At 37.4% G+C, this 23,858-nt stretch overlaps 1 protein-coding gene across 1 annotated transcript; it reads right to left on the bottom strand.

Annotated features, from left to right (window-relative positions):
- Positions 1–169: 169 nt before the first annotated feature.
- NEK5 (NIMA related kinase 5) lies at positions 170–23,755 on the bottom strand. The gene is made up of 22 exons (XM_062487661.1): positions 23,639–23,755; positions 21,830–21,926; positions 20,368–20,465; positions 18,349–18,432; positions 18,171–18,241; positions 16,815–16,901; positions 15,741–15,795; positions 13,515–13,715; positions 13,349–13,430; positions 12,049–12,185; positions 8,086–8,279; positions 6,735–6,801; positions 6,270–6,389; positions 5,937–6,020; positions 5,731–5,838; positions 4,779–4,859; positions 3,904–3,972; positions 3,004–3,127; positions 2,688–2,813; positions 1,492–1,629; positions 733–844; positions 170–365 (listed from the first exon to the last, which is right to left on the bottom strand). The coding sequence occupies exons 1-22, from the start codon at positions 23,753–23,755 to the stop codon at positions 170–172; spliced, it is 2,448 nt and encodes an 815-aa protein (XP_062343645.1).
- Between the last annotated feature and the right edge of the window lie 103 nt (positions 23,756–23,858).

Below are 23,858 nucleotides of genomic sequence, written 5' to 3'. Positions count from 1 at the left end.
TGTCAGGTATGTCCAGGTAGTTCAGAATAATAGATGAAACAGCATTTCAGTCTGGATTTTTCAATATTCAGACATCTGAAAAGTACCTTGTTTATTTTTCCTTAAAAGCAAAAGAACTGCAGCCTTCTATTAATTTTAATTCTTTTTCATGATGTGCATCAACATCAAATTACCCATGATTATTTTCTAAATCATCATCAGATTTTCCAAGTTTGTGAGGTAAACTCATTTTTTCTTCATCTGTTTGACCTGTATTTATTGAAAAGTTGTGAGACTCCATGGTTCTCTCTGCTGGAGAAGTTGACAATTTTTCCAGAGATACCTCCAGCTCACGTCTGAGTTCATCTTCAGAATCTTCAAAATTCCTGCACAGTAAAACAAGAGAATTATATTAATTAAACAAATATAACTTTATTACAAACCCTTCTCAGTTCAAGGACTCTGGGGTTTTTTTTAACACTTCTAAATAATATACAAGCGACACACCTAATTGTCAACTGTTTCTTCTGTCTGACAGATTGTTTACCTGTATTTAAAAGGCAAGAGAAAAGAGCTGCAAGGCCAGCATTTTTAATGACAGCGTTGGCTGTGGCAAATTCCAGAATTAAAAGTTAAATTAGCAGACTCTGTAAATTTTATTTATGAATTTTTAAGAACACAGAAAAACTTTAGGCAATGCAACCTAAAAACTGTCCAGTCGTGTGGATTAATCTTCTGATGTGCTTGACTTACGTGTCTTCATCATCTGATCTTGGCTCAAGTCTACCTTCATCAACAGCAACAGAGTATGTTTCTGAATCATCTTCCTTCTTTTCTTTTGGAGGCAATGGAGTTAATCTTCCTTCTGTAAAGAATGAAAAACTTCTTCAGTTACATAGTAGAAAACTATAAATGTAAAGGAATGGCAAATAAAATGCTTGAAGTGTTACGTTGTTGTTCAAATTACAACAATGTAAATGTCACACTTGTGTTGATACAAAGTAAAAGTAAATTTTTTAAACAGTCTGTTACCTAAGGAAAGTGGGCTGCAGTGTAGGTGAGTTTGAATCAATTGCAGTGTCAGCTGTATCAGCATGGACCCTGTTGTAAAGTGTCCACTGTCATTTAAGTCACCGTGTATGCATGCGAATAAATGCTTTTTACAGGGTTCTTCAAGCAGTTGCAGGGGCTAGCTCCAGGCTCGTGGTACCTACCAGCCTGCTGGCAGTAGTAGTTTTGCTCTGTATACCCAAGCAAATGAAAGAATTACATATGAAGGTAATAGCCTGTAAGTAGGGCTTGCCCTTTTCCCTGCTTTCTTTGTGTTGCTTTCCAGCAACGTGCTGGAAGAGGCCTCTCAGTACCTCAGGGAGAGAGCAGAGGTTCTGTCTCTGTTTTTCTAGGTTGCTAGCTGCTTCAAAATGTTTCTCATCACAGACCCTCTGCCAAGGGTAGAAGAAATACTACACTAAAGAAAAACATGCAGAATTTACAGGAAAAAAAACATCCTACCATTGTCTTCCTCAAAACAGATAAAGTAATCATCAGACAGCTCTGCTTTTGCTAAGATGCTCAGGAGTGTCTCTGGTGGTGTCTGTTTCCACTGCTTCCTGTTTTCTGGGATGTCTTCAGGCAGGATAACATGGTCAGCTGAAGAACATCAAGGTTCTCAGGTCACTAAAGGGTTACTGTAGCTCGGTACTGTCTTTGTCAGATTCCGACTTTGTAGTCTCAACCCTGATTTCTGCCTTTTGTGCAATTCTGGAATCTATTTTATTTTTCCTTTATGGAATACTCCTGATATTTATTTTTGTTGTTGTTGTTGTTGTGGGGTTTTTTTGTTTTTTTGTAAGTACTTGACCTGATGGATAGGGAAAAAGAGTCTGGACTACTCATCACTAAAAATGTTTAAGACTGGTTTTAATGCTTAAGTAACTTCTTATTAAACGTGGAATAAGCAGGTGCAGCTTCACTAAGCAGTCCTTGCTCTGAAACTTGTTGGCTTCTTAGTTTGAAAGAGCTTAAGAAAAGTTCCTGTTTCTTTTGTGCCCTGTGGTCTTTCATCTAAGGCAGAAAGAACAAAAGATGGTGTATTAATAATATCCTGCTTTATCTTTACTGTTCATGCAAGCTCTTCAGGTTATTTTTTGTCTCTCTCGGGTGTGTGGAGCATGCTGGAATGCTGGAAGAGCTCCTTGTTTGCAGAAACCAGTTACTGGAGATACTTGTCTGCCTGGAAATACATACAGTGGTGCTGTAAGAAGCCTAGGTACTTTTCTAAAGTGGAGCATGGCCACAGCCACAGCTGGGTGAGGTGGCACTCGTGACAGTGGTGGCACCACTACTGTGTGCAGACAGAAAACAGAACTTCACCATACTCCAGAATGGCACTGGCACTCACTGCCCTAGTTCCTGTTGTGTCAGCAGCTCAAGACCTGAGAAATTGGTGATGATTAATTTAACGGATTGGCATTTTGACCCAGGCCACAGAGTGATTCATAAAACAGCGCTTTGATATGTATGAGCAACACAGCATGACTGCAGTGTTAGAGGGGAAGGTGACAACTGTTTCCTATGGCTTAACACGTGCAATAACCTCTGCTCTTGCAAAGTCCTGCTGGACCATGTGAACATTCAGGTATAGATGAATTCAGTCTGGCTGAATTTTAGGTGCTCACTGCTTTCACTGAAAGCCAAAACCTTCTCACCGAGTTCATTTTCAGCCATAGTAGGACATGCAGATGTCAAATCAGCACCAGCTAAAAAATTCAGTAGTGTCTGAGGGGCTCCAAGTTGCCAATGTTTTCTGGGTTTTTTCATATCCTGTATGGACTCTAAGAGGAAGAAAAAGAAGAGGCAAAGTTCTCTGGGTTTTTTGTAAAGTACATGTCCATGTGATTATAATATTATGTGATATAAAGAAAGAGCTCATGAAATAAACTTGCTATAGCCTTGAGTTACTGGATTTACTTCTTATGTAATTTTCAGGATTAATGCTCAGCATTGCATTTCCCCAATAAATACCTGTTGGGCAGTCAGACAGTTTTTCCAAAGCACTGTCTGTACGATTTTCATAAACTTCTACCAATTTCTCCTTAAGATTCTCACCATCCACAGAAGTTAAAGTCTCATTGAGTTTATCTAGTACCTGAAAAAACAGTAAGTTACTCTGGAAGCAGTAAACAAATACGGTACAATCGCTAATCCCGTCTCATTTTACTGTGTTTGCCAGCCAACCTCACGTATGCACAGGAGAACTGTGTAGCAAAACGTGAAGCAGCAGGACTCAGAAGTCACATTGTGATTTGTGCATCAGAGGGCTGCATGGGGCTCCACAGAAATGGGAAACAACAGAATGACAAAATAGTGCTTTATAAATTAAAAATATATGTACTAGAAATAAAATGTTTGTTGCTGTTAGGAATATTTTTAAAATTCTAATATTCTAATAAAAATGTTAATAGGTAGCTATTGCATGTAGATAACCCACAAATACAATTTTACTAAATGAAAACATAATATTGTCTGTAGTTGTTTTTGCTTTGTGAAACGGTATAATACTGCTTCATTTCTGAAAAGTAACAGAAATGTACTAAAACAATCTACAAATCAAATTTAGCATTTGCAAACAAACTCAGTTTTGAAATAAGTTCTTCCTCTCAAGCCCATTCTAGGAAATTTAAGTATCTGCACTCCTTCATATTTTACCATGTGAAAGGCTGATCCAAGTATCACCCAATTTTCTTCTGAGCAATTATCCTCTTGTAGAAGGGCAAACATATGCAACATAACAACAAATCCTCAATAGGAAGCTTCATGATAACAGAGGCAGAGGATGATGGTAATGGAAACAGATCTCAGATTATGGAGCTGTCATGGTTTCCAATTTCTAATGTAAATGCTTTGAATATAACTAAAACATACCTCTGCTTCTTGAATACTGTCCTCCTCAGGAAAACATACATCTAAATTAATTTCAAATTTTACTCCTCCCTAAAGAAAATTCACATGTTATTAATTTGTTTTAATAAATAAAAGCATTTAATTAAAAGTACACAGATTATACGGAACTACAAATTTGAAAATTATTCTTCTGTTGAAAATAGCTTCTATTTAACAATATTTTTCTTCTATTTAAGAAGACCAAAGTTGAACACATTGGACAAAAATATATTTCCTTAAACATAATCCCTTTTCTTCAGTGATATTTTAAAATTACTACATTAAATTTTGATTTTAATTTAGATAAACACTTAATTCAGACCATTGCAATACTCAGAGTTGGTTCTGACAGCTGGTTGTCAACCAGAAATAAAACTGAGTACTGTACTGCTTCCATGCAGTATTTCACAAAAGACTTCTAGTCCACAGTGATCTTGTGGTCAGAAACATTCCTGGTATCTTATGTGCATTTCTAATTCAATTCCTACCTCCTTCTATGATTTAAAAAGCAGTATAGGGAATCACATTTTATAATAAAATATTTTAAAATTAGCAATTTGACTTGACTTTCCTTAGACTTTGTATAAACATGAATTCCAATGCACTACTAATGCAGTTTGATATAAGAAAGAGGAGGTCAAGATTGATTACTAAGTGGGAATATCTAAAGGGAATCTCCCTCAAATGATCAGAAAAGCTCATTTATTTTCTTCTGATATAAACTTCTAGCAATCAGAAAACCAGCACTCTTAATTGACTCTCAAATCACTTCATTTCCAGACCTACCATGATAACACAGTAATTTGAAATGTACAGACATAACAAGAAAATTTAAAAAATACAATAAAGACGGATACTTTTGTGTTATGTCTCTTTTCTAATATTGTTTGATCTTGCCTATCCTGGAGTCTGACTTGTTTAAAGTTTTCCTCCATATCCTGGAAGGAGAGAAAAAAACAGTTTTAATTACACTCTTCCTAACTATGTGCATACCACATAAAGAAAGACAATTCTTTAAGTAGCAAGTATAGTAATAAATTTCCTTTACATAGATCTGTAAGAATATTCCATTCACTGCCAATTCTGGCTTATCTGGCAAAAAGAAAAACAGAAATTCTTGCATAAAGTTCAAGCCCCTGATTTTTCATAAACCCATCTTAGAAAGATACAGAACTGTGTCAAGATATAATACATCTTTTATGATCACATGCAAGATGACTCAGACTAATTTCATTCTGGAAAACTCTGGAAGTGATCAAAATCAAGATTTTAGTGGAAACCTATGCCTCTAGAAAGTATAGCCCTGTTTTGCAGTATCTTGTTTCCTGGCAACAGCTAAAAATATTTAATAACTCCTTTTCATATTATTATGTCTCCTGTAAGAATGTGTCAGAGAAAAGGAAATTAAGTAATGGTATACAGCTTCTTCTGTGATCTGTGGCAATCAGTGCATGCCTTCAGCCTCAGAAGAAACCACATTTCACAGATTTTAATTTTATGCAGTTCTCCAAAAAATGGAGAGCCCGTGAAACAAAGTGCTACTAGGCAGGCCCAAAATCTAATGTTTCTTTTGCATTATCATGCATTTCCTATTAAATTTCTGGGAATCCAAATTCTCTCCTAATGTGGCTCTGGCTGCCTACAACCCACTTAATTTCATCAAGTGGTGTGAATTCATTTTAGTAAAAGTCAGATCCAGGATCACTGAGGTGGATACTACTGATATTGGCAGATTTGTCCCAGAGAATGAATCAAAGACAGTGTGGGAGTTGTTCAGAAAGATCTATTTAGATGGGATTATACTGATACCTGAAGTGATTCTTCTCCTGTTCCAGATTCATCTTTGTTTTCAGACTGCTGCTGCTCAGCTTTCCCTTGCCTCACAAGATAGGTTTTATCTTGTATTTTCTGGTTCTCCTAGGGAACATTTAAAAAAAATGTTTATTTAAATTCCTAATAAAATATTCTAGCATAAAAAAGTAAGTATGAATACCCATATGCTTGAGCTTTGTTACCTGGAGTACTCCTGCTCTAACTCTGAATTCTTTTATCTCACTGTGGTATTCTTCCCGAATTTTCTTCAATTGTTTCAAATATTCCTATTAAAGAATAGTAGGGTAGAATATGTTTTTAATATGTTTTTTTAAAGATAGAAAGATTAAATGTATTTATGTACGCTCACATAAGATAGAAGTATTGGTTTGTTTTCCCTGTCTCCCAAAAGCAAAACTATAAAAGTATTATTGTTTCTCTATTAAAAGATGGTAAAAGAATCGATGGTGAAAAATAATTCTTATGCAAGGAATACTACTGTCAAGAAGTATAAGAAAAGAGTTTTAGGCAATTACCTGTTCTTTCATTTCATTCTTTCTAGACATGTTTTGCTGATGGTTTTTGAGATGCTCTTCATTTGTTTTCTGCTGCTCTATTTGGTGTTGATAAGGGTCAGCAGAGGATGGTCGCAGTCCCTATGGATGTACAAATGAATCTCAGAGCAAATGAGCTTTCATTTAGAATCCTCTCCTTCAGTGCTCACTCAATTCACTCTCCCTGTTCCACTGAAGAATGCAGTAAGGCAAGTACACATTTTTGGAGGAAAAAGTCACAGTACAATTTTACACTGTTACAGTTTTGTATGAGAAAATAAAACTTCAGGATGAACATTGCAGAGCAGATCAGGGAATTTGCTGAAGAAGAGCAAAACCTTCTACCTGACGGTGTTACAGTTTGATGTTCAAAAGACATCAATTCATCTTTGGACTTTCATTCTCCTTCTTTTACAGATTTTATTCTGTGGTTCAGCATTTACCTACCATCTGTTTTTCCACTTTAATCTTGTACTGCTGGGCTTCAAACCGCCTTTGAAGAAATTCTGCAGTCCTGAGAGAAGAAAGTGATGTACATATACTACGTTTTATTTCATAGACTCTGCTACCTTTGCACAAATAATTGTCTAGGTTCTACCACATACGAAAAACAAGAGCTTGCTTTGCACTACACTAATATTTAAATATGGATAAAATATGTGTAAATAAGGCACAACAGTAAAATAAGGAAACATTTCTCCAAGCACTCCCTTTCCTATTACTTCAGTTACTTAAGCCTTTTGAAGAGCACAGCAAAGCCCTTCCACCTTTTATTTCATAAACGGTATTGAAAGCATTAATTAAAACAAAATTGATTTCCCTGGTCCTCAAAATGAATGAAAATTGTCAAAATGGAGGCTGTATATTCAGCAACCTTTTTGTTGTCTTTCTCCTCTGTGCCTAATTCTATCAGTCAAACTTTGTGTAGTTTCTAAACTTCTCCTTTGCTTTTTTATATAAAATAACCATTTGTCACTTGTAAGCTCCCTGTTGCCCATTTATTTCATTTCCTACCTCAGGAATCCACTTGTGCCGCAGGGAGCCAAACTGAATTGACTCTGTCCTTAAATAAGGCACCAAATTCAGGTCAGGAAAGATGTTCTAAATCTGAAGATCTGTCACTGAAACATTCTAAACACTGTAGTTGTTGAATGAAAACTAATGATTCTGTCAACTTTAGAGGAAAGCTTTGGAAGTATTCAAAATTTCTTTCTCAATATTTTCAATGTTCATCCACATCCAAAATGGCCAGTCACAGAATGGACAGGAAATCTCCTAAGGTTGTACCTCTGCTTCGCCACAAAAAAGCTTTGAAGTAAATAAACTGCTAGAGAAAGGGTCTTTATATCTGAAACAGAAATATAAGTGCTGCATGGGAAAAGAACCACTTTCATGGCCTGCCTCTCACTCTGTTCCCTTCAGCGCAGAACTCCTTCTGATCTTTGTATTATTCTCCTCCTGGTGTGAAAAACAGACAGTTTTTGTTCTTGGTGTAATCAGATTCTACAGAAAGCTTATGTTTTACTTTTTGCCCAGTAAAAGACTGGGCTGAGACTTAGGAAACATTCTGACAATGAAATGTGAAACACCAGGTCAATTCAAATGGAATTTCTGGACAAACAGGAACAGGAATTGTGTTGCTGTGTAACAAACTTACATTAAAAAGAAAAAAAGAAAAAATTTCAAAGACTAAGCAGAGAAGGCATTCCACTAAATCAGCTGTGCCCAGCATTACTTATTCAGGAAGGCTGATAGCTCAAAATGCACAAGACAGATATAAATAGGGTGAAATGTTTACCAGTTGGGTGGTGGAGGTGCAACTCGTCCTTTTAGTTTAATGCAATCTTCAACTCTTTGGCTGATATGAGAAAGGTCATAATGTGCATTAGCTTTCCTTTGCAAGTTGTCAAGCTCCTCGTAGTAATGACCAAAATGGCCATGTACTCTAAAGCTTTCTGGCCTCTCTGCCACATTAAATCTGGAGGTCTGTGGCTGAAAATATAATAAAAAATGTAATTTTACCTGTACTCATTTGTAGCAGCACAAGTTTGAATTCATCTCCTGTACTTCTCAGTCTGAGTTGCATGGTAATATGCATGGCATGTCTATGGTATTGATAATTTTCCAAATCCTTTCAACTATAACCCAGAAACTCCCAAACTTCTCAGGGCTTATGTGATCTCAACATTTTTCTTTCCCCCTGTTCCATCAGCTCCTGTCATTAAGCAGGAGCCCACAGTGTTGTGTGAGTGAGTCAGCATGGAGCTTTGTAGTGTCCTTGCCCTAGAGTCACTTCATTGTTCCAGAGCCTAAAGCACTGAATTATTTCCAGGAGAGCCTCATTTTGACATGTGATAGCAAGGGGAACCTGGGATGTAGTTTTGGACAGTACAGGCATTGATGGCTGCTTTCAGGGGAGCACTGTGCTGCTTCATTTCACATCTCTTTGATTATGTGCATGTGAGAGTTGGGCTATCATTTCTCAAAGCCCTGACTGTGATGAAACACCCCTGTATTTCTGCTTTGAGACAAGACTGTCATTTCCATTTCTCATAAGAACAATGGGAGAGAAGATTATCACCTAGCTGCCACTGCATGATATAACTGTGGTCAGACATCCACAAACTTTTCCATTGTGGGAGACTATATGGTGCATGAGAAAAATGCTAAATTTTGCTTACTTTCTTACATGAATGTAAATGCATCTAAGTATCACTTTCACAGATGGTAAATACAATAACGATTCCTCTGCACTTTCATTCTTAGATACACTGAAAATAGGCTCATGTATCTGTGGTACAGTCCAGATTACAGCAGAATATAACTTCCTATCTGTATAAGAAGAAAGTTTCCAACTGTCAGAAAAGTTCCCAAGGAAGAAGTAACCTTAAAAAGTGTTTATCTCATTCCTCAGTGAAGTAGGTTTTACAGGACAGTATCCAGAAGTATGGGAATCCCAAGCAGCAGGAAGAACAAATTAGTCTATCCAAATAAATGCCAGAGGACTGAGAACTGTGACTAGTGAAGCAGGAACCACGAAGTCATGCTTGACCAACTCACTAACGATCTACAATTAAATGACTGCCTTGACAGACAAGGGGAGAGCAAGGGAACATTTCCTACCAGGCAACTGCCTTCAAGGAGGCTTTTGACTGACTGTATGCCTTAAAATCCTCACAGAGAATCTGATGAATTGAGGGTGGGATGAGCAAGCACTGAAATTGCTTGAAAAGTGGCCCAGAGGGTAGTGATCACAGGATGAAGCATAGCTGAAGGCCAGTAACTAGAGTTCAACATCTTCACTGATGATTTAGATCACAGGGGAGAGGGCACCTGTAACTTTTTCTTGTGTCCCCTGCCCAGTTGTTGTCGGGCAGGGGAAAGTTCCAAGGTTTGTGAGTGCTGGCCTTTCAGGCACTCAGCTTCATGGTTTCTCACAGAAACCTGTAGTTTCCAGGCAGCATAAAAAGACCGGGAGAGCAGCTCAGACTTTTTCCACAGGCTTTATTATTATCCCTGAAGGGGTCAGGCCACAAATCCAAAGATGGGGGATCACACATGTAATTTATAGGGTTTGGGGGGATCACAAGTAAACCAATGGAAAACAGGGTTAACACACTTTGGCCAAGTACATTATCTTTCTTTGTTTGGGACAACCAATTATAAAGAATCAAACCTAACCAATAATATTCTAAAAAGATAAGAATAAGAGCTTACATTTTTCCTAGCATGAGTCATTCTAAGCAAGTAGTTTTTCTTATCTCAAAGAAAATGCCAGGGGCCCCCCACAGGGGTATCTGCAGAGGGATTTGTCTCCTGTACAGGCACCCTCAGCAAGTTTGCTGATAATACAAACTGGGAGGAGTGGCTGGTACACCAGAGGGCTGTACTGCTGTCCAAAAGGACCACAAAGGGCTGGAGAAATGGGATGATAGAAACTTCATGGAGTTCAACAATGCAAGTGCAAAATACACTCTGCACCAGTATATGCTGGGAGCCATCCAGCTGGGAAGCAGCTTGGCAGAGAGGAAGAAGGGGGGCCTGGTGGATAACAAGTTGACCATTAGCCAACATTGTGCCCTTGCTGGAAAGGTGAATGACATCCTGGCCTGCATTAGTAAAAGTATTCCCAGCAGGTCAAGAGAGGTGATCTTTTTGCACTGCTCAGCACTTGTGAGGCTACACATGAAGTGCTGTGTCTAATTCTGAGCTCTCCAGAACAGAACAAAAGAGACAGTTAGAAGCTTGAAAAAGTCCAGTGAAAGGCCTGGAGCATTATTCCTATGAGGAAAAGCTAAAAGAGCTCAGACTGTTTAGCCTGAAGGTGGGACCTTACCAATGGTTATATCTACCTTAAGGGAAGGTGCAAAGAGAATGGAGCCAGACTCCTTCCGCTGGTACCCAGTGACAGAACCAGAGGCAATGGGCACAAATTAAAACACAGAAGGTTCCCTCTGAACATCAGAAAACATTTTTCTCACTGTGGGGGAGGGTGCCTGAGGGTGAGGCACAGGTTGCCCAAATAGGATTTAGAGTCTCCATCTTTGAGATATTCAACAGACAGCTGGACATAGTCCTGGACAACTGGATCGAGATGACCCTGCCTGAGCAGGGGTGTGAACAAGGTAATGATCACAGGTCCTTTCCAACCTCAACCATTCTGTGATTCTGTGAATCCTGAAGAAACACCTTCAAAGTATGGCACTAAGCAAGTATCCCTGGAACCCTGCACACTATTTAACTGGATGTTGAAAGAATATGGAAACGTTCCCCATGTAGGTCAAAACACAGTGGGCAATATTCTGCCTTTGATTATAGCAGTGCACAGTGAAAGGAAACTACCTTTGCAATTTAATCCATGTCTGGATTTGCATTGGAACAAATGTAACTGTGAGGAAAACAAAGTCCTATGTTCCACAAAGGGCCAGTATTATTCATAGTAAGTGTCAGTGATTGCATGATGGATGAAGTTCTGGCAATTCCATGTTCCCTATCAGCAGTTAAGCTCATGGAACTGCAGTGTGTAGATCTGGGGGCTCCCCTATCCTAAATGCACTGTGCTTATGTTCACCAGCATTCAAGGTAATACTGCATGCTCTTAAAGATAAACATAAAGGTGTGCAGTGATGTTAAGAAAGAGGCTGGGCATAGCATATGGCTGATACCTTACCTGAGGAAAGGAGGGGGTGGAAAACAAGTGAGAGACAAAGTGGTTGTGAAAAACTGGGCTTGCATTTGGGAGAAGGCTGTCAGTGACAAGCATCTGAGGCAATGGCAGTGAGTACTGGTGATTTTGCCCATGAATGAGCTGTCAGAAGGGCTGAAGCAACAGGATCACTGTATTTGCTCCTATAGCAAAAAATGCAAATGTGGAGCCTATGTGCCTTTGTGCAAACATAAATGCAAAGCATGCTGGAATTCTTTGGTTACAAAGGACCATACCAAAGCAGCCTAGATTCAGTATTTACCATTTAGGCTTTCCAAACATCTGTTCTGAGGATTCAGACACGTTTAACTGTCTCTACTGTCTTAGTAGGCATTAAGCTAAATATGCATCTTCCTGTCTTAAGCATTTTAAAGTATCTTCCTTAAGTGCAGGTATTTGCTTTCTGAAGATTATATATGTGTGTGTGTCATAATGTATAATTCTGAAGGTGTGTGACTGTGTGTATATATATGTATACACACAGACAAACACACACATAGATATATATATTCTCATATATATACATATATACATGAGAATGTGGATACACAGTACCTGAATAATAGGCTGTTGTACTCTTGAAGGAGGCTTCCATTCATTTCTTTGAAATAATTCTTGTTTCTTGAAAGTCATCACTGTTCTAGATTCCAAAGAAACTGGGTCCTGGACTCTTGATTTCTGAAGTTTATATGCTTTTAACAATAAGAGATTTAAAAATTGCATTCTGTGCTCTCTATGTGATTAATGATCATGTGATTGCAAACCATAGTAGGATGCCCACACCTAACACTGACAGGTTGGGTCAATAAACATTCCTTACATCCTTTCACCAACTTCACCATACCTCACACCTCGTAGGCATTCTGCTTTCATTCTGAGAATGACATGCTTTGAAAAACATGGTTTGTCACATTTATGTAAAGAAGATCTTATTGATTCATTTTGCACACTGAATCATGAGTATCATGTTTGGGAGATAAAATGTATTAAAACTATGATTAAATGACCAGAGATTTTTTTTTTTAAGTGCCTAAGTTATTTGCTTGTTGAGGTTTCTGTCCAAATTGCACTAGTTGTGTGGGCAGATAAACCTCATTGAAAGTAATTTTAAAAATAACATAGGTTCCTACACTACTGATAAATATTTGGGCAGGGATGGGGGAGAGTCCAAAGTGTAGTTAAGTAACTACATAGGTTATTTTCACAGAACTGTTCAAACTGTTCTGATATTCCAAAGATAAATTTGAGGACTTCTGATACAATGAAGAATACAGAATTAGAACAAAGTTACACTGCCAGAAACACGCCAGATATTCAACAATTCATAGACATACATTTAGTCTCATTCATGTTTTCTTAGAAACAGCATACATAATCTGGTCTATCAATGAGCACTAAATCAAAATAGATTTCACTGTCTCACAATTTAATCAAATTTATAAGACCTTGTAAAATACTTTTTATTGTTTTGTAAAATACTGTGGAGTAAGTTTTGCAATATTTACACTTTTTTCACACAGTAAGGATGTTTTCCTTAACATAAACTAGACCAAAACCTCTCATTACGGAAATCTGGGTTTTTTTAAATATGTTTCAGAACTTGGCAGCTCTTCTAGATGACTGTAGCTAATGAACTAGTTTTAAAGCTCTCCTTCCCCTGAACCAGACACCAGGGCATTGCCTGGGTGAATGGTTCTGCTGTTGCAGTTCTCTCTTCTATTTACTTTTAGCTTTGGGTGAAACCTTTCATCCAGATGTGCAGTAGAGACTGCTGGAGAAAGTTGCCGCCAACAGCTGTATCATAACTAACAAATGTTACTGCAGAACTAATGATACATAATATTTTTATCATTACCTTGCATCTGCTTGGCTCTTGAGTGAGATGCTGAAGGCCTTTTCCTATGCACCACAGTGTGACTGGGTTCTTCCTGTGCTACCTATCCGAAAAAACAGTATCTGATGGAACTGTCCATACTACTTTCATACTTATTTTCTCTCAGCAGGCAGCAGTAGTCACTCACCTCAGGGGGCAGATACCTGAGAACAAGCTTCTGCAAGAAGGGTTTCCTTAGAATAGAATTGATGGATGGTCGATCTCTCGGAGATATTTTAAATAACTGGGAAATTAATATCCTCAGATCATAGGAATAGTTAGGAGACACTGGCTGAAAACGTCCTCTGCAAATCTTCAGCACCAGTTCATGCAAACTATTGCCTTGAAACTTAATTAGGGAAAACAATAAAAAGAGGACAGTAAATATTGCTGGTTCAGAAATGATGGACTATGCACTCTAACTTGAAAATAGGTACTTGTTGACACAGTCATAGAATGGTTTGGGTTGTAAGGGACCTCAAAGATCATCTTGTTCCAACCTCCCTGTCATGGGCAGGGACACCTTCCACTAGACCAGGCTACTCTGAGCCTCATCCAACCTGGCCTTGAACACTTCCAGGGATGGAGCATCCACAGCTTCTCTGAGAAACCTGTGCCAGTGCCTCACCACCCTTACAGTAAAGAATTTCTTCCTAATACCTATGTTTACCATCTTTCAGTTTAAAGTCATTCTCCCTCGTCCTATCAATACATATCCTTGTCCAAAGTCCTTTTCATCTCTTTCAGGCCCCCCTTTAGGCACAGGAAAACTGCTCTAAATCTCTCTGGAGCCTGTTCCCAGGCTGAACAGCCCCAGCTCTCTCAGCCTGTCTTTGTAGGAGAGGCGTTTCAGCCCTCTAATCATTTTTTGTGGCCCTCCTCTGGGCTCATTCCAATAGGTCCATGTCCTTCCTTTGTTGGGGGCTGCAGAGCCGGATGCAGGACTCCAGGCAGGGTCTGACAGAGGGGAGTAGGGAGGAGAAGCCCTGTGCTGTGGAATCCCTTCACAAATCCTTCCTTGCTAACCACGGTTTGCTGTGGAAAATTAATATAGCCACTCTCTGATTGTGCTTTCTGGTTTCAGCTGCACAACTAAAAGGTCTACTGACTTCTGTACCTGGAAGAGTTTCATTCACCTTCTGCTGTCAAACAGTAACACAAAAGCCCATCCTTCCAGAATGAAACATGATGTGTTTTGCCAAAAGCTGTCCAACAGAGATCTACATACACACTGTCTTCACAGGGCTCCTCTTCAAAACCTCACTTCACCCAACAACTTCTGCATTCTGTGCTCCCTCCAGAACGAAGACACACTCCTGATTTTTTAACAAGTGATGCCAGTCAGGTAATTCAGTCCTCTCAGTTTACTAGATCTCTTAAAAGGCCAGTATCAGTATAGTTTTTAGGGCCTTAGGCAAAAACCCAAGTTCTTTCTAAAATCACCCTTTTATTTATGTGGGTATTTTGAAGGTGGTAGAATTGAATTCACCTTAGTTTCACTTGCATTTCCTATCTATGTCTGCATTGAGTTACTGCCCTCACACTGAAACAGTGGGCAGCAATACAGAATAAAGCACCTAATATTCATACAAAGTAATATTTCACATTTTGCTGCTCTGTGAAATCAGCAGTTTTCCTCAGGAGTATCCCCCTTGCTCCTAGCTCAGCACAATTGCTCCATTAATGCTGCTCTACCTTCTCCCCCATTCGAGCTCAGCAAAAAGTCAACATCTGCTGGTCCCAGGAATTTGATCTCTCTCCTGCTGTCAAGATTAGTTTCTGCTGTGTTCCCTTCTCCATGTAATAGTCACAGGCTGAGGATTACCTAAGGTTCAGACCAGGATGAGGACAACTCAACTTCCTGAAGATGTTATCTCTGTTATTTTCTGACATAAATGTGCTTTCAAACAAAATCTGTTTCTTTTAGGAAAATCCTTCCAGCTACTCAAACCACTTTCTGGGGAAATGTGGGGTTTAGATTCTTTAATAAGTATAGACTGGTATTTTCAAACAGAAATGAGTGAAATTATATGCCTAAGCCTAACCTTGAAGCCTGTCTTTAATTCTTGCCATTATTCATCTGTCTTGAGAAAGTTTAGTAATTTTTAAAGAGCAAATACTTGTTCAAAGTATGTACCCACACATGCATATATGTAAGTTATAGAAATACAACATAATACTTTTTATTTTATCATGCACAAAACAGATACAATATGAAAAGTTAAATACTAGCAGTCATTCTTCAATGTCACTAAATAAGATGAAAATAACTCTTGTAGCTGACGGTGAATACTATTATTACTACTACAGGCTTTGCAAGGTGACCACTACATTTTTGAACAATATGGTAATGAGCCGATTGTACAGTACTTACAGGATGCTTTAGTGCACACAGCTCATAAAGCACACAGCCAAGAGACCAAATATCTCTGTGAATAAGAAGTAATTAAAGTTTCAGTGAAAAGTCTATATTATTTTCACTCATGTAATCAGCTCTTCTCAGCTCCCAAATTTATTACCATTATTCTGCCACAGACTGGTGCAAATTTTATTTTTTCTTAAGATGCACTAAAAAGAACAACTAAACATTTTTTTTTTTTAGTTGTGGCACCAATGTTTATATGGTATCTAATTAGGTTTTATCATTATAATTGGAAAAGGCACATGATACAGGAAGTTTGCCTAATATTTCTAGCAGGATGAAGGACAAAGCTAATTTGATAGCTGAGGAGACAATAAGGGAGTAAACTTGTCTGAATAGCACCTCAGAGCTGAGATGCTGCTCTGAGCTCCAGAGCATTTGGTATTGATCATACTCCCCACACAGAAAGGGGGTCTAGGCCCACTCACCTCCTGACCCTGCAGTGTTTCTTATCTGATATTTTGTGGTAAGCCTCAGGCCTATTTGTCTTTCCTGCAAGTGGATACAGCAAATTTCCAAAGTAGCCAAACTAGCAGCTTTTATTTTAGTGTATTTTTATAAATGGTGAGTGTATCAAAAATTCACTAACTTGGAACTGTAAAGATGCATTGGTTATTACATCTTGGAAATTAGAGAAATTTAGTAATTCATGAAGAAGGCAGATTAAGAAAGGAAATAATACTGGCTTACATTTCCCACCACTCCTAACAAAAAGTATTAAAATAGAGTTTAAAGTATAAGTAATTTTATAAAGCCGAAACATATTTTAAGCCTGTAGATTAATCACAGCAAAGTGATGATTGCTATATTTTGGACATTGTGAGTCAAAATACTACGTTACATTGTTGTATAGTATAAGGTAGTTGTGTCCAATGATGCACCTGATTATTGTACACAATAGTGCAAAACTTCACAATAGGTCACCATGAGAAATTCCCATGCTCTACACAAATACTGATTTAAACCATATTACTAAAGTGAGTTCTTTCATCCTCACACACGTAGGAAGGAAAGACAGAGACTTACGTTTTGTTGTTGTATGGTCGATTTTCACATATCTCAGGTGAAAGGTAATAGGGGGTGCCTACACAGGTATGGGCAAACTCTGTAGTACTAACGAAACATAATGAACAAAAAGGTTCACACACTGAAAAAGTTTACATAAAACAACTACAGGCTTCTCTGCCCCAGGTTAAAAGCCTATGGGGGACATTACATCTGCTCTCCAAACAGTTCAATAATGGAACATCCTATGAAAAACTACATAATTTCCCAGTTCTGTGTAAGATGACCCACTATTTTAATAGTGGGGAGTGTTTGCAATTCAACAGAAAGCACAGCAATTCCCTGTCCTTATCCTGGCCCACAAGCCTTCCATTTCATTTCCTCTCTTCTGTATAGCTGAAGAGGGGAGTGACACAGCTTTTGTGGACACCTGGTATCCAGACAGGGTCAACTCACCACAGAAACTTAATTCACTTGTTACAGGAGGAGAAATACTGTCAAGCTCCAATTATATTGTTGTATAAGCCTATTATATACTTTTGTAAATGGACTTGGACATTCAACTTGTGAGGTTTAGTTCCTATCTGCTAGGTACTGTTCTGCTGTGTAGAAGCAATCTTTACAGCAACTATGCCAGAACACTTCCAAAGGAAGGTACTTTGGGCATCAGTAGTTTATATGCTGAGAGTTGAGTTCTGTCAAAGATAATAAAAAATAACAAAAGGAGATCAGTTCTAAGCATTTTCCTGTTGTTATCATGCCCCTGGCATGTTTTGGCCACACCTGGCCACTACACAGGATAGGCCAATCTTGTCCCCAAAGTCATTAAAGATAAGGCCTCTCTTTTTGGGAGAAGAACACAGCTGCAAGGCCAACCATGCCATGTTCTCGGGTCCTGGTTGCCATTCTGGGTATTTTTTAAAAATTAACAGAGGCTCCAACTTGGAGGACACACATGTCCAAACCCTCTTCCTTTACTCTCTCTTTAGTTTTAAATGCTCTTCACTTTTGTTTTTATGAGGTAACAGAAGTTATTATCAATAGCTGCATGGGCAGCAACTGTGCCTCAAGAATCGCTTCTTGTCAGTTCCACAGACAATAGGCAAAGGCTGTAGCTGCTTCACCCTATGTCCTACACCTAGCAGAAGTCCAGTTCAGTTACTAGAAGTTCAGTTACTAGGCTACATACATCTGTGGTTCCAGGCAGGATGGCACGTTCTAGGATAACAGGAGAAAATGTAGCATCAGACCATTTGTATCCCAGACCTCTTGAGCAAGCACAGTCCACAAACAATTTGCATGTTCAGGTTGCATTCTGGACACTCACAAATATTCCTCTTCTGTGCAGGTCACAGACTGATTAAAAACTGAGCTTACCTGTTCAACTGTCTTGCTATGCCAAAGTCTCCAAGCTTTGCTACCTTTCCATTATTGCTAAGAAGAACATTCTGCAAATAAACCCAAAAACAGTATGTGATAATGAAAGATAGCAGAACTTCTTAAACATATGTTTCACAGGACAAAACAACCCCCTCTCCAGTACCACTTTTAGTACCTGTGCTTTTACATCTCTGTGTAAAATCTTCTTGTCATGAATATGCTTCAAGCCCAAGGAGATCTGCACAAACCAACTGAGAATCTACAATGAAAGTTACAGACAAGTACCTATAAATCTGTGTGACTGTAATGGGGCATCTTCCTGAAATATATAAAATAAAGACAACAACAAAATCTAAAATATATAGAATATATACAATGTAAACCAGTAAAAAATGTATTTTTAAAGCTAATGCCATAGACTTTTCCTTTCCATTTAGTGCTACCACTAAACTAAACGGGAATAGATACCTACCCTACTTCCCTTATCCCCATCAAGTTTTCCCTGACTGTGCCAGGACATACACTTGAACAGGGACTGAAGAATCATGCCAAAGGAAAGTAAGAATAATAGACATTTTTTAAGAAGAAAGGGAGTGTAAATAACTAAGACAGAATTGGGAAGTGGCTTCTTAATCCTCAGTGATGGAACTCATACCACGCAGCAGTAGTATTTGCAGTGCTACTGAATGTGGTCCAGGTGCACACACACAAAAAAAAAAAAAAAGGAGAAAAAAAAAAAAGGACTGAAATGTTATGAAAGAAGAAAGCTATGAAGAAACTTGCATAATAAGTAAGCACACGTGTTTATCCTTTATCCTGATCCAGTACAGCTTTCAAACATATATTTAACTTCCAATATAGACATGTCTTCTTAATGGCCTTTTGGACTAAATTCAGAAACAAAACTATAACCTGCTGATATACTTCTCTGTTTAGGAAAATTCATGCAGATGAAAGACTTTGATTCAAGTAATAGAGAACCTTCTATTTAGCAATGTTTGGCATTAAAAAGATGATTTCCTGATTAGGGCTGATAGCACAAATGAGGCTTTCTCAGAAGTACATTTGAAAATATAAAAATATTTTAATACTATTATGTTAAATTGGGAAAATTTTCTTTAGTTTCTTTGATCAGCAGATATGGTATTAGTTTCTGTAATTCATTCTCCTGTCTGTATTTCTTTTGCCTTGCTTTGGATATGTATTATTCTGTGTCATTGTCAAGGGGTTTCTGTGTTGGTTCTCTCCTTTGTGCTTTCATGATCTGTGGGTTTGTCCTCTCTTTATTTCATTTCATGTTCTCTCTGCCTCTAGAATGACTCCCAATAGGATCTTAAAATTCATTATTACTGAACCAGTAATTCACTTTCAACTGACATCTCCACCAGGAGAAGGAGCTTCTCTTTTACTACTAAAACAAAAAGAAAAGTCACAATACTTTTTTTTCTTCAATTTTATGCCTTAGAGTATATTTCCACTAGCAGGTTGGATACTATCTCCTTGGTTTCTAAGCAAAATTTCATTGTACCTGCAAAAGTATATTTTATTTATGACTAAATAACCCCAGAGTTCAATCCACTAATTCCTACATAAAGAAAATTTCCTTCAGAAAGCTAAGAGTAAGTAAAAAAATAAAGGAGTAAATAAGGATTAGTGTGAAATTCTACTTCTGTGAATTGCAATACTTATACTCACCTATTTACAAAATAAAATATACATTAACATGGCCCAAAAGCAGTCATATCTGGGCTTGTTTCTCCGTGCTGATTTAACAATCTAAATGGCATCAGAGAAGTTTTGACCAAAATGAAATGAAGGAGAGATTTACCAAAGACTTCAGCATAAAGGAGGCTATGTCGTAATCCAAATAGCACCAAGAAATTAAGAATTCATATATAATACATCCTCCCCATAATTGGAAAGCATTATTTAAAAGAAGATCTTCATGGTTTAATGGGTATTTTACTAATGTAAAGAAAAAGTACATCTACAATGCAAAGAGCAATAGGAGGAAGGGGGCATTTAAAAAGTCATCATCATACTGTTAATGAATTAATTTCAGATCTTAAAGAGTGCTAAAAAGCCTTCCTACACTCCAACTAAAATTAACAAAGTTTTCTTTAAAAGTTCAGTCATTACTGAATAATTGAAATGTGTCTCATTTATGTTCTCCACTTTAAAGAAAATCTTTCACCTGGTCCTCATCAAACAGCACTCCATGCTGCATATTTATCCTCTTCATTAAATCTCCACCATCACAGTATTCCATCACAATATATAGTTTGTTCTTTTCTGAAAGGAAAATCATAATTTTGCCTTTATTCCTGTATTATTCATTATCACAGCAACAACTTATTTTTATTTTTATGGTCCTTCTTTCAAGAGGTAGCAGTTAACTTCTACCTACTAATCCATTTCAAAGAACAACTGAGAAAAAATGGATACTTCTAGTGAAACCTGATGCAAAAATAGGATGTGAAAATATATTTAAATGGAGATTCAGCAAAATATTAAATATATGAGGAAATCCTCAAAAGACCACACTGACAGATGCTCTCACAGGAAGCTCAGCAGAATGCTTCGAAGTTCAGGTTTTTTGCTCTAAGTATGCAGTAAGGCTTAGGGGAAAGGTTAAAAGTAGACAATATCCAAAAAGCAAAAAAAACCCAAAAAACCAGCAAGGCCTGCTTAATATAAAAATTCAACCTATTCTTACCTTTCTGGCGTCAGAAGACTATTTGATGTACATGTCCCCTAAAACATTTACAGTCCTGGTCACAGACAACAATTTGAACAGAAGCTGCAACTACAGCTTTTATTGCATAAGGCACTGCTTATGGCAGATATCAAAGGAAAAATAAATACAGGGAATTTGATTTCCTGGTGAATAGAATTCCTTCTATTTGTTTCAGTCCTGAAGAATTATTTATCCTTGAGTGACAATTCAAAATACATCTGAAGAAAAAAGACTAGCATAGCATTATGAGATTGATATTGGATCACTGGAAAGATAGTGCTGTTTCAATGTATGAAATGCCAACACTGTTTTTACATTCCAGATGCTGAAATACATTTTCAGATGTATTTATAGATTGCATTTCTATTTAATGGCCTTTTATGTGCTTGCCTGTTTTGTCTGTGTCTATGTATATGCATACATAAGTATGTATATATATGTGCATGCATATGTGATGCATGTATCATAACCATATAATGTCATATGTACATGATGGGGATAAAAAAATAAAGATGAACCTGAGGTCAGATCATGATCATTCTATTTCTTGCCTATTTCATTAGCCTTTTGTCCTATTTGATCAGTCTGTTCCATGCTTTACTCAAATGCTCTCTTCTGTTGAAACTCCTAGAAAATACCCATAAAACTTTGGACTCCCATAAAAAAATCACGACTAAAGTTCAACTTGTACAGTACAGACACCTCAGGATCCAGGATCCATTCCAAGCACCCACTCACACGTGTGAAAAAAGGAAGCGATGCTTGAATTTGATGCCTCATGCCCATTTCTAGTTGAGACCTTTACCCACATTTAAGTAAGGCATTAGGAACAGGGCTAAGGGTGGTCACCACTAGCAGGGTAGGTTTCCTGCCTTCCACTCCTTTCACCACAATTAAAACAGAAAGTTTAAAAGTAAACCTTGCAAAGAAGCATAGAAGGTTACGATATTTGCATGCTTCATCTTGGCCAGCAGAATGACTTCTTTCTCAGAGGCTTCTTTTTCTTTCACAGGCATCTACAGAGAATTAAGAAACTAAATGCTAGCAATGATACATTTAACCCTTTTCAAAAAGTTACATCATTACCAAACTATTCCCACTAATACAAAAATACAGTGTACCAAGACAATGTAGAAACATCATAAAACATGAAGTATATATCACATAAAGAATAAATTTGCAGTGTATGTTTGAAAGTGTATTGGAACATTACTGCAGTCAAACCCAATTTTGACATTTTACAAACAGGTAAATATATACCTTTAAACTTAAGTTAAGGATTTGAACTCTAAAGTTAAAGAAGTCCTTTAGGAATTTGAAGAGTATGGATGTAGATGACTCTGTAACGTTAACAGAGATGATGTCAAAAGATCAAAGTAAAAAGAAAAAAATCCTTCATTTTACTGGTGTTACTTGTTGTTGTAACACTTCAGGCAAACTCTGTGCCATGTTACATTAATGGAAAACTTCCATTTAGTTTATTATGACCACACTTCCATCAATACTACTTAAAAATTAATTTCTCTGAGTATCTATCCTTCAAAATGTCCTCTTAGATTTATAAAGTTTCTAACTCTCATTCTTAAGAAATATTTTTGAAATGTAATCCCTAAAGATTAAAAAATCAGTAACTGGGTAAAACACACTCTACTATATAAAAAAAAATCTTTTGACTTCAAAGTAGCAAGTTTCTGCCTCCAGCTTCTGATTTTTGAACAACTGGGATTCACAGTAATATTTCATTAGCAGCCATTCTTCTAGCTGTACATCAAAATCTAAGATTAGAAATGCATGCGGTTTATTGGTCATGAGCAGAGAGAGAAGCTATCTATCTTTTCATTTAGCTGTCATTATTAATGTATGAGCTCTTCCAGGTTTGAATCTGGAATACATACAGCTCTTTCTAGAACCCTTTCTTCTACTGTAATTTTCTAATGTATTAGAAATTCACTGGGGTGGCCCAGAATAGCAACAGACCTGTCAAAAGCATGTAGGCACTCGTTGAAACTGACTGTTAAAAACCCTGTATTGAAATCACAGAGATTTTAATTGCCTTTATGGAACCAGATAGAGCCATGGTATTCCCTTAACACCTGAGCAAGCAGCCCTAAACTGCCTCTAGTCAGTGGGAAGACAGAAGTTTCAATGCCCAACTGAGCTCCTAAATCAGAAATCTAAAACACGTTATCAACAGCTTCCTAAAAAGTTTTAATTCTCTTATTCTCCTTGAAAGGGTGTCAGCTCAAGTGCTGACAGCAACAGAATGGAAACTTAAAATCAGATGAGATGAATGGAACTGCCATAAACATAAATGAGAACTGGAAGGACTCCACTGTGAATTACTCATGTCTGAAAATATGGATGTGGGAAACAAGGAAATTAAAAAGCTCAGAGAAATTTACCAAAGAATTGTGATTTTAGTGGCAATATTTTCATCATAGTTGAATCAACAATTACAGAATTGGAATTAGGCAGTGCCACACACTGTAGGCAGAAAGAAGCTTTGAAAAGAACAAAAATGCAGTAAGAAGCAAAGATTTAATATCAAAATATGTATTTAATCTATGTTCTTAAAATAATAAATTAGCAAAGAATATAGTCTTTGGAAAGCTTAGCTCTACATAATTGAGATGGAGCTACAAAGTAGATAAAATATAACCTAAGTTCATACCCAGCTAAATGCGAGTAGCACAATCTGGTAAATGCAATTCAGGTTTTGTTGGTTTACCTTAGTTAAATTGATCTCTTTGATAACACACTGCTCATTATCCATTTTTCCTTTTGCCAAGAATATTTTGCCAAAAGATCCTTCTCCAATTTGTTTAATGACTTCATACTTATCCATGATGTATTCGTCTTGGAGCGGTGACTAAAATAAAAATTCCTCAAATTAGTAGTGCAAATAGGCAGTGCTTTAACGTGAATTGGTGCTACTGAAATAGACACTA

This window comes from Cinclus cinclus, chromosome 2, assembly GCF_963662255.1.
Source record: "Cinclus cinclus chromosome 2, bCinCin1.1, whole genome shotgun sequence".
Lineage (NCBI taxonomy): Eukaryota > Metazoa > Chordata > Aves > Passeriformes > Cinclidae > Cinclus > Cinclus cinclus.
The sequence above is the reverse complement of the archived record's forward strand: the minus strand, read 5'-3'. Positions and strand labels throughout refer to the sequence as shown.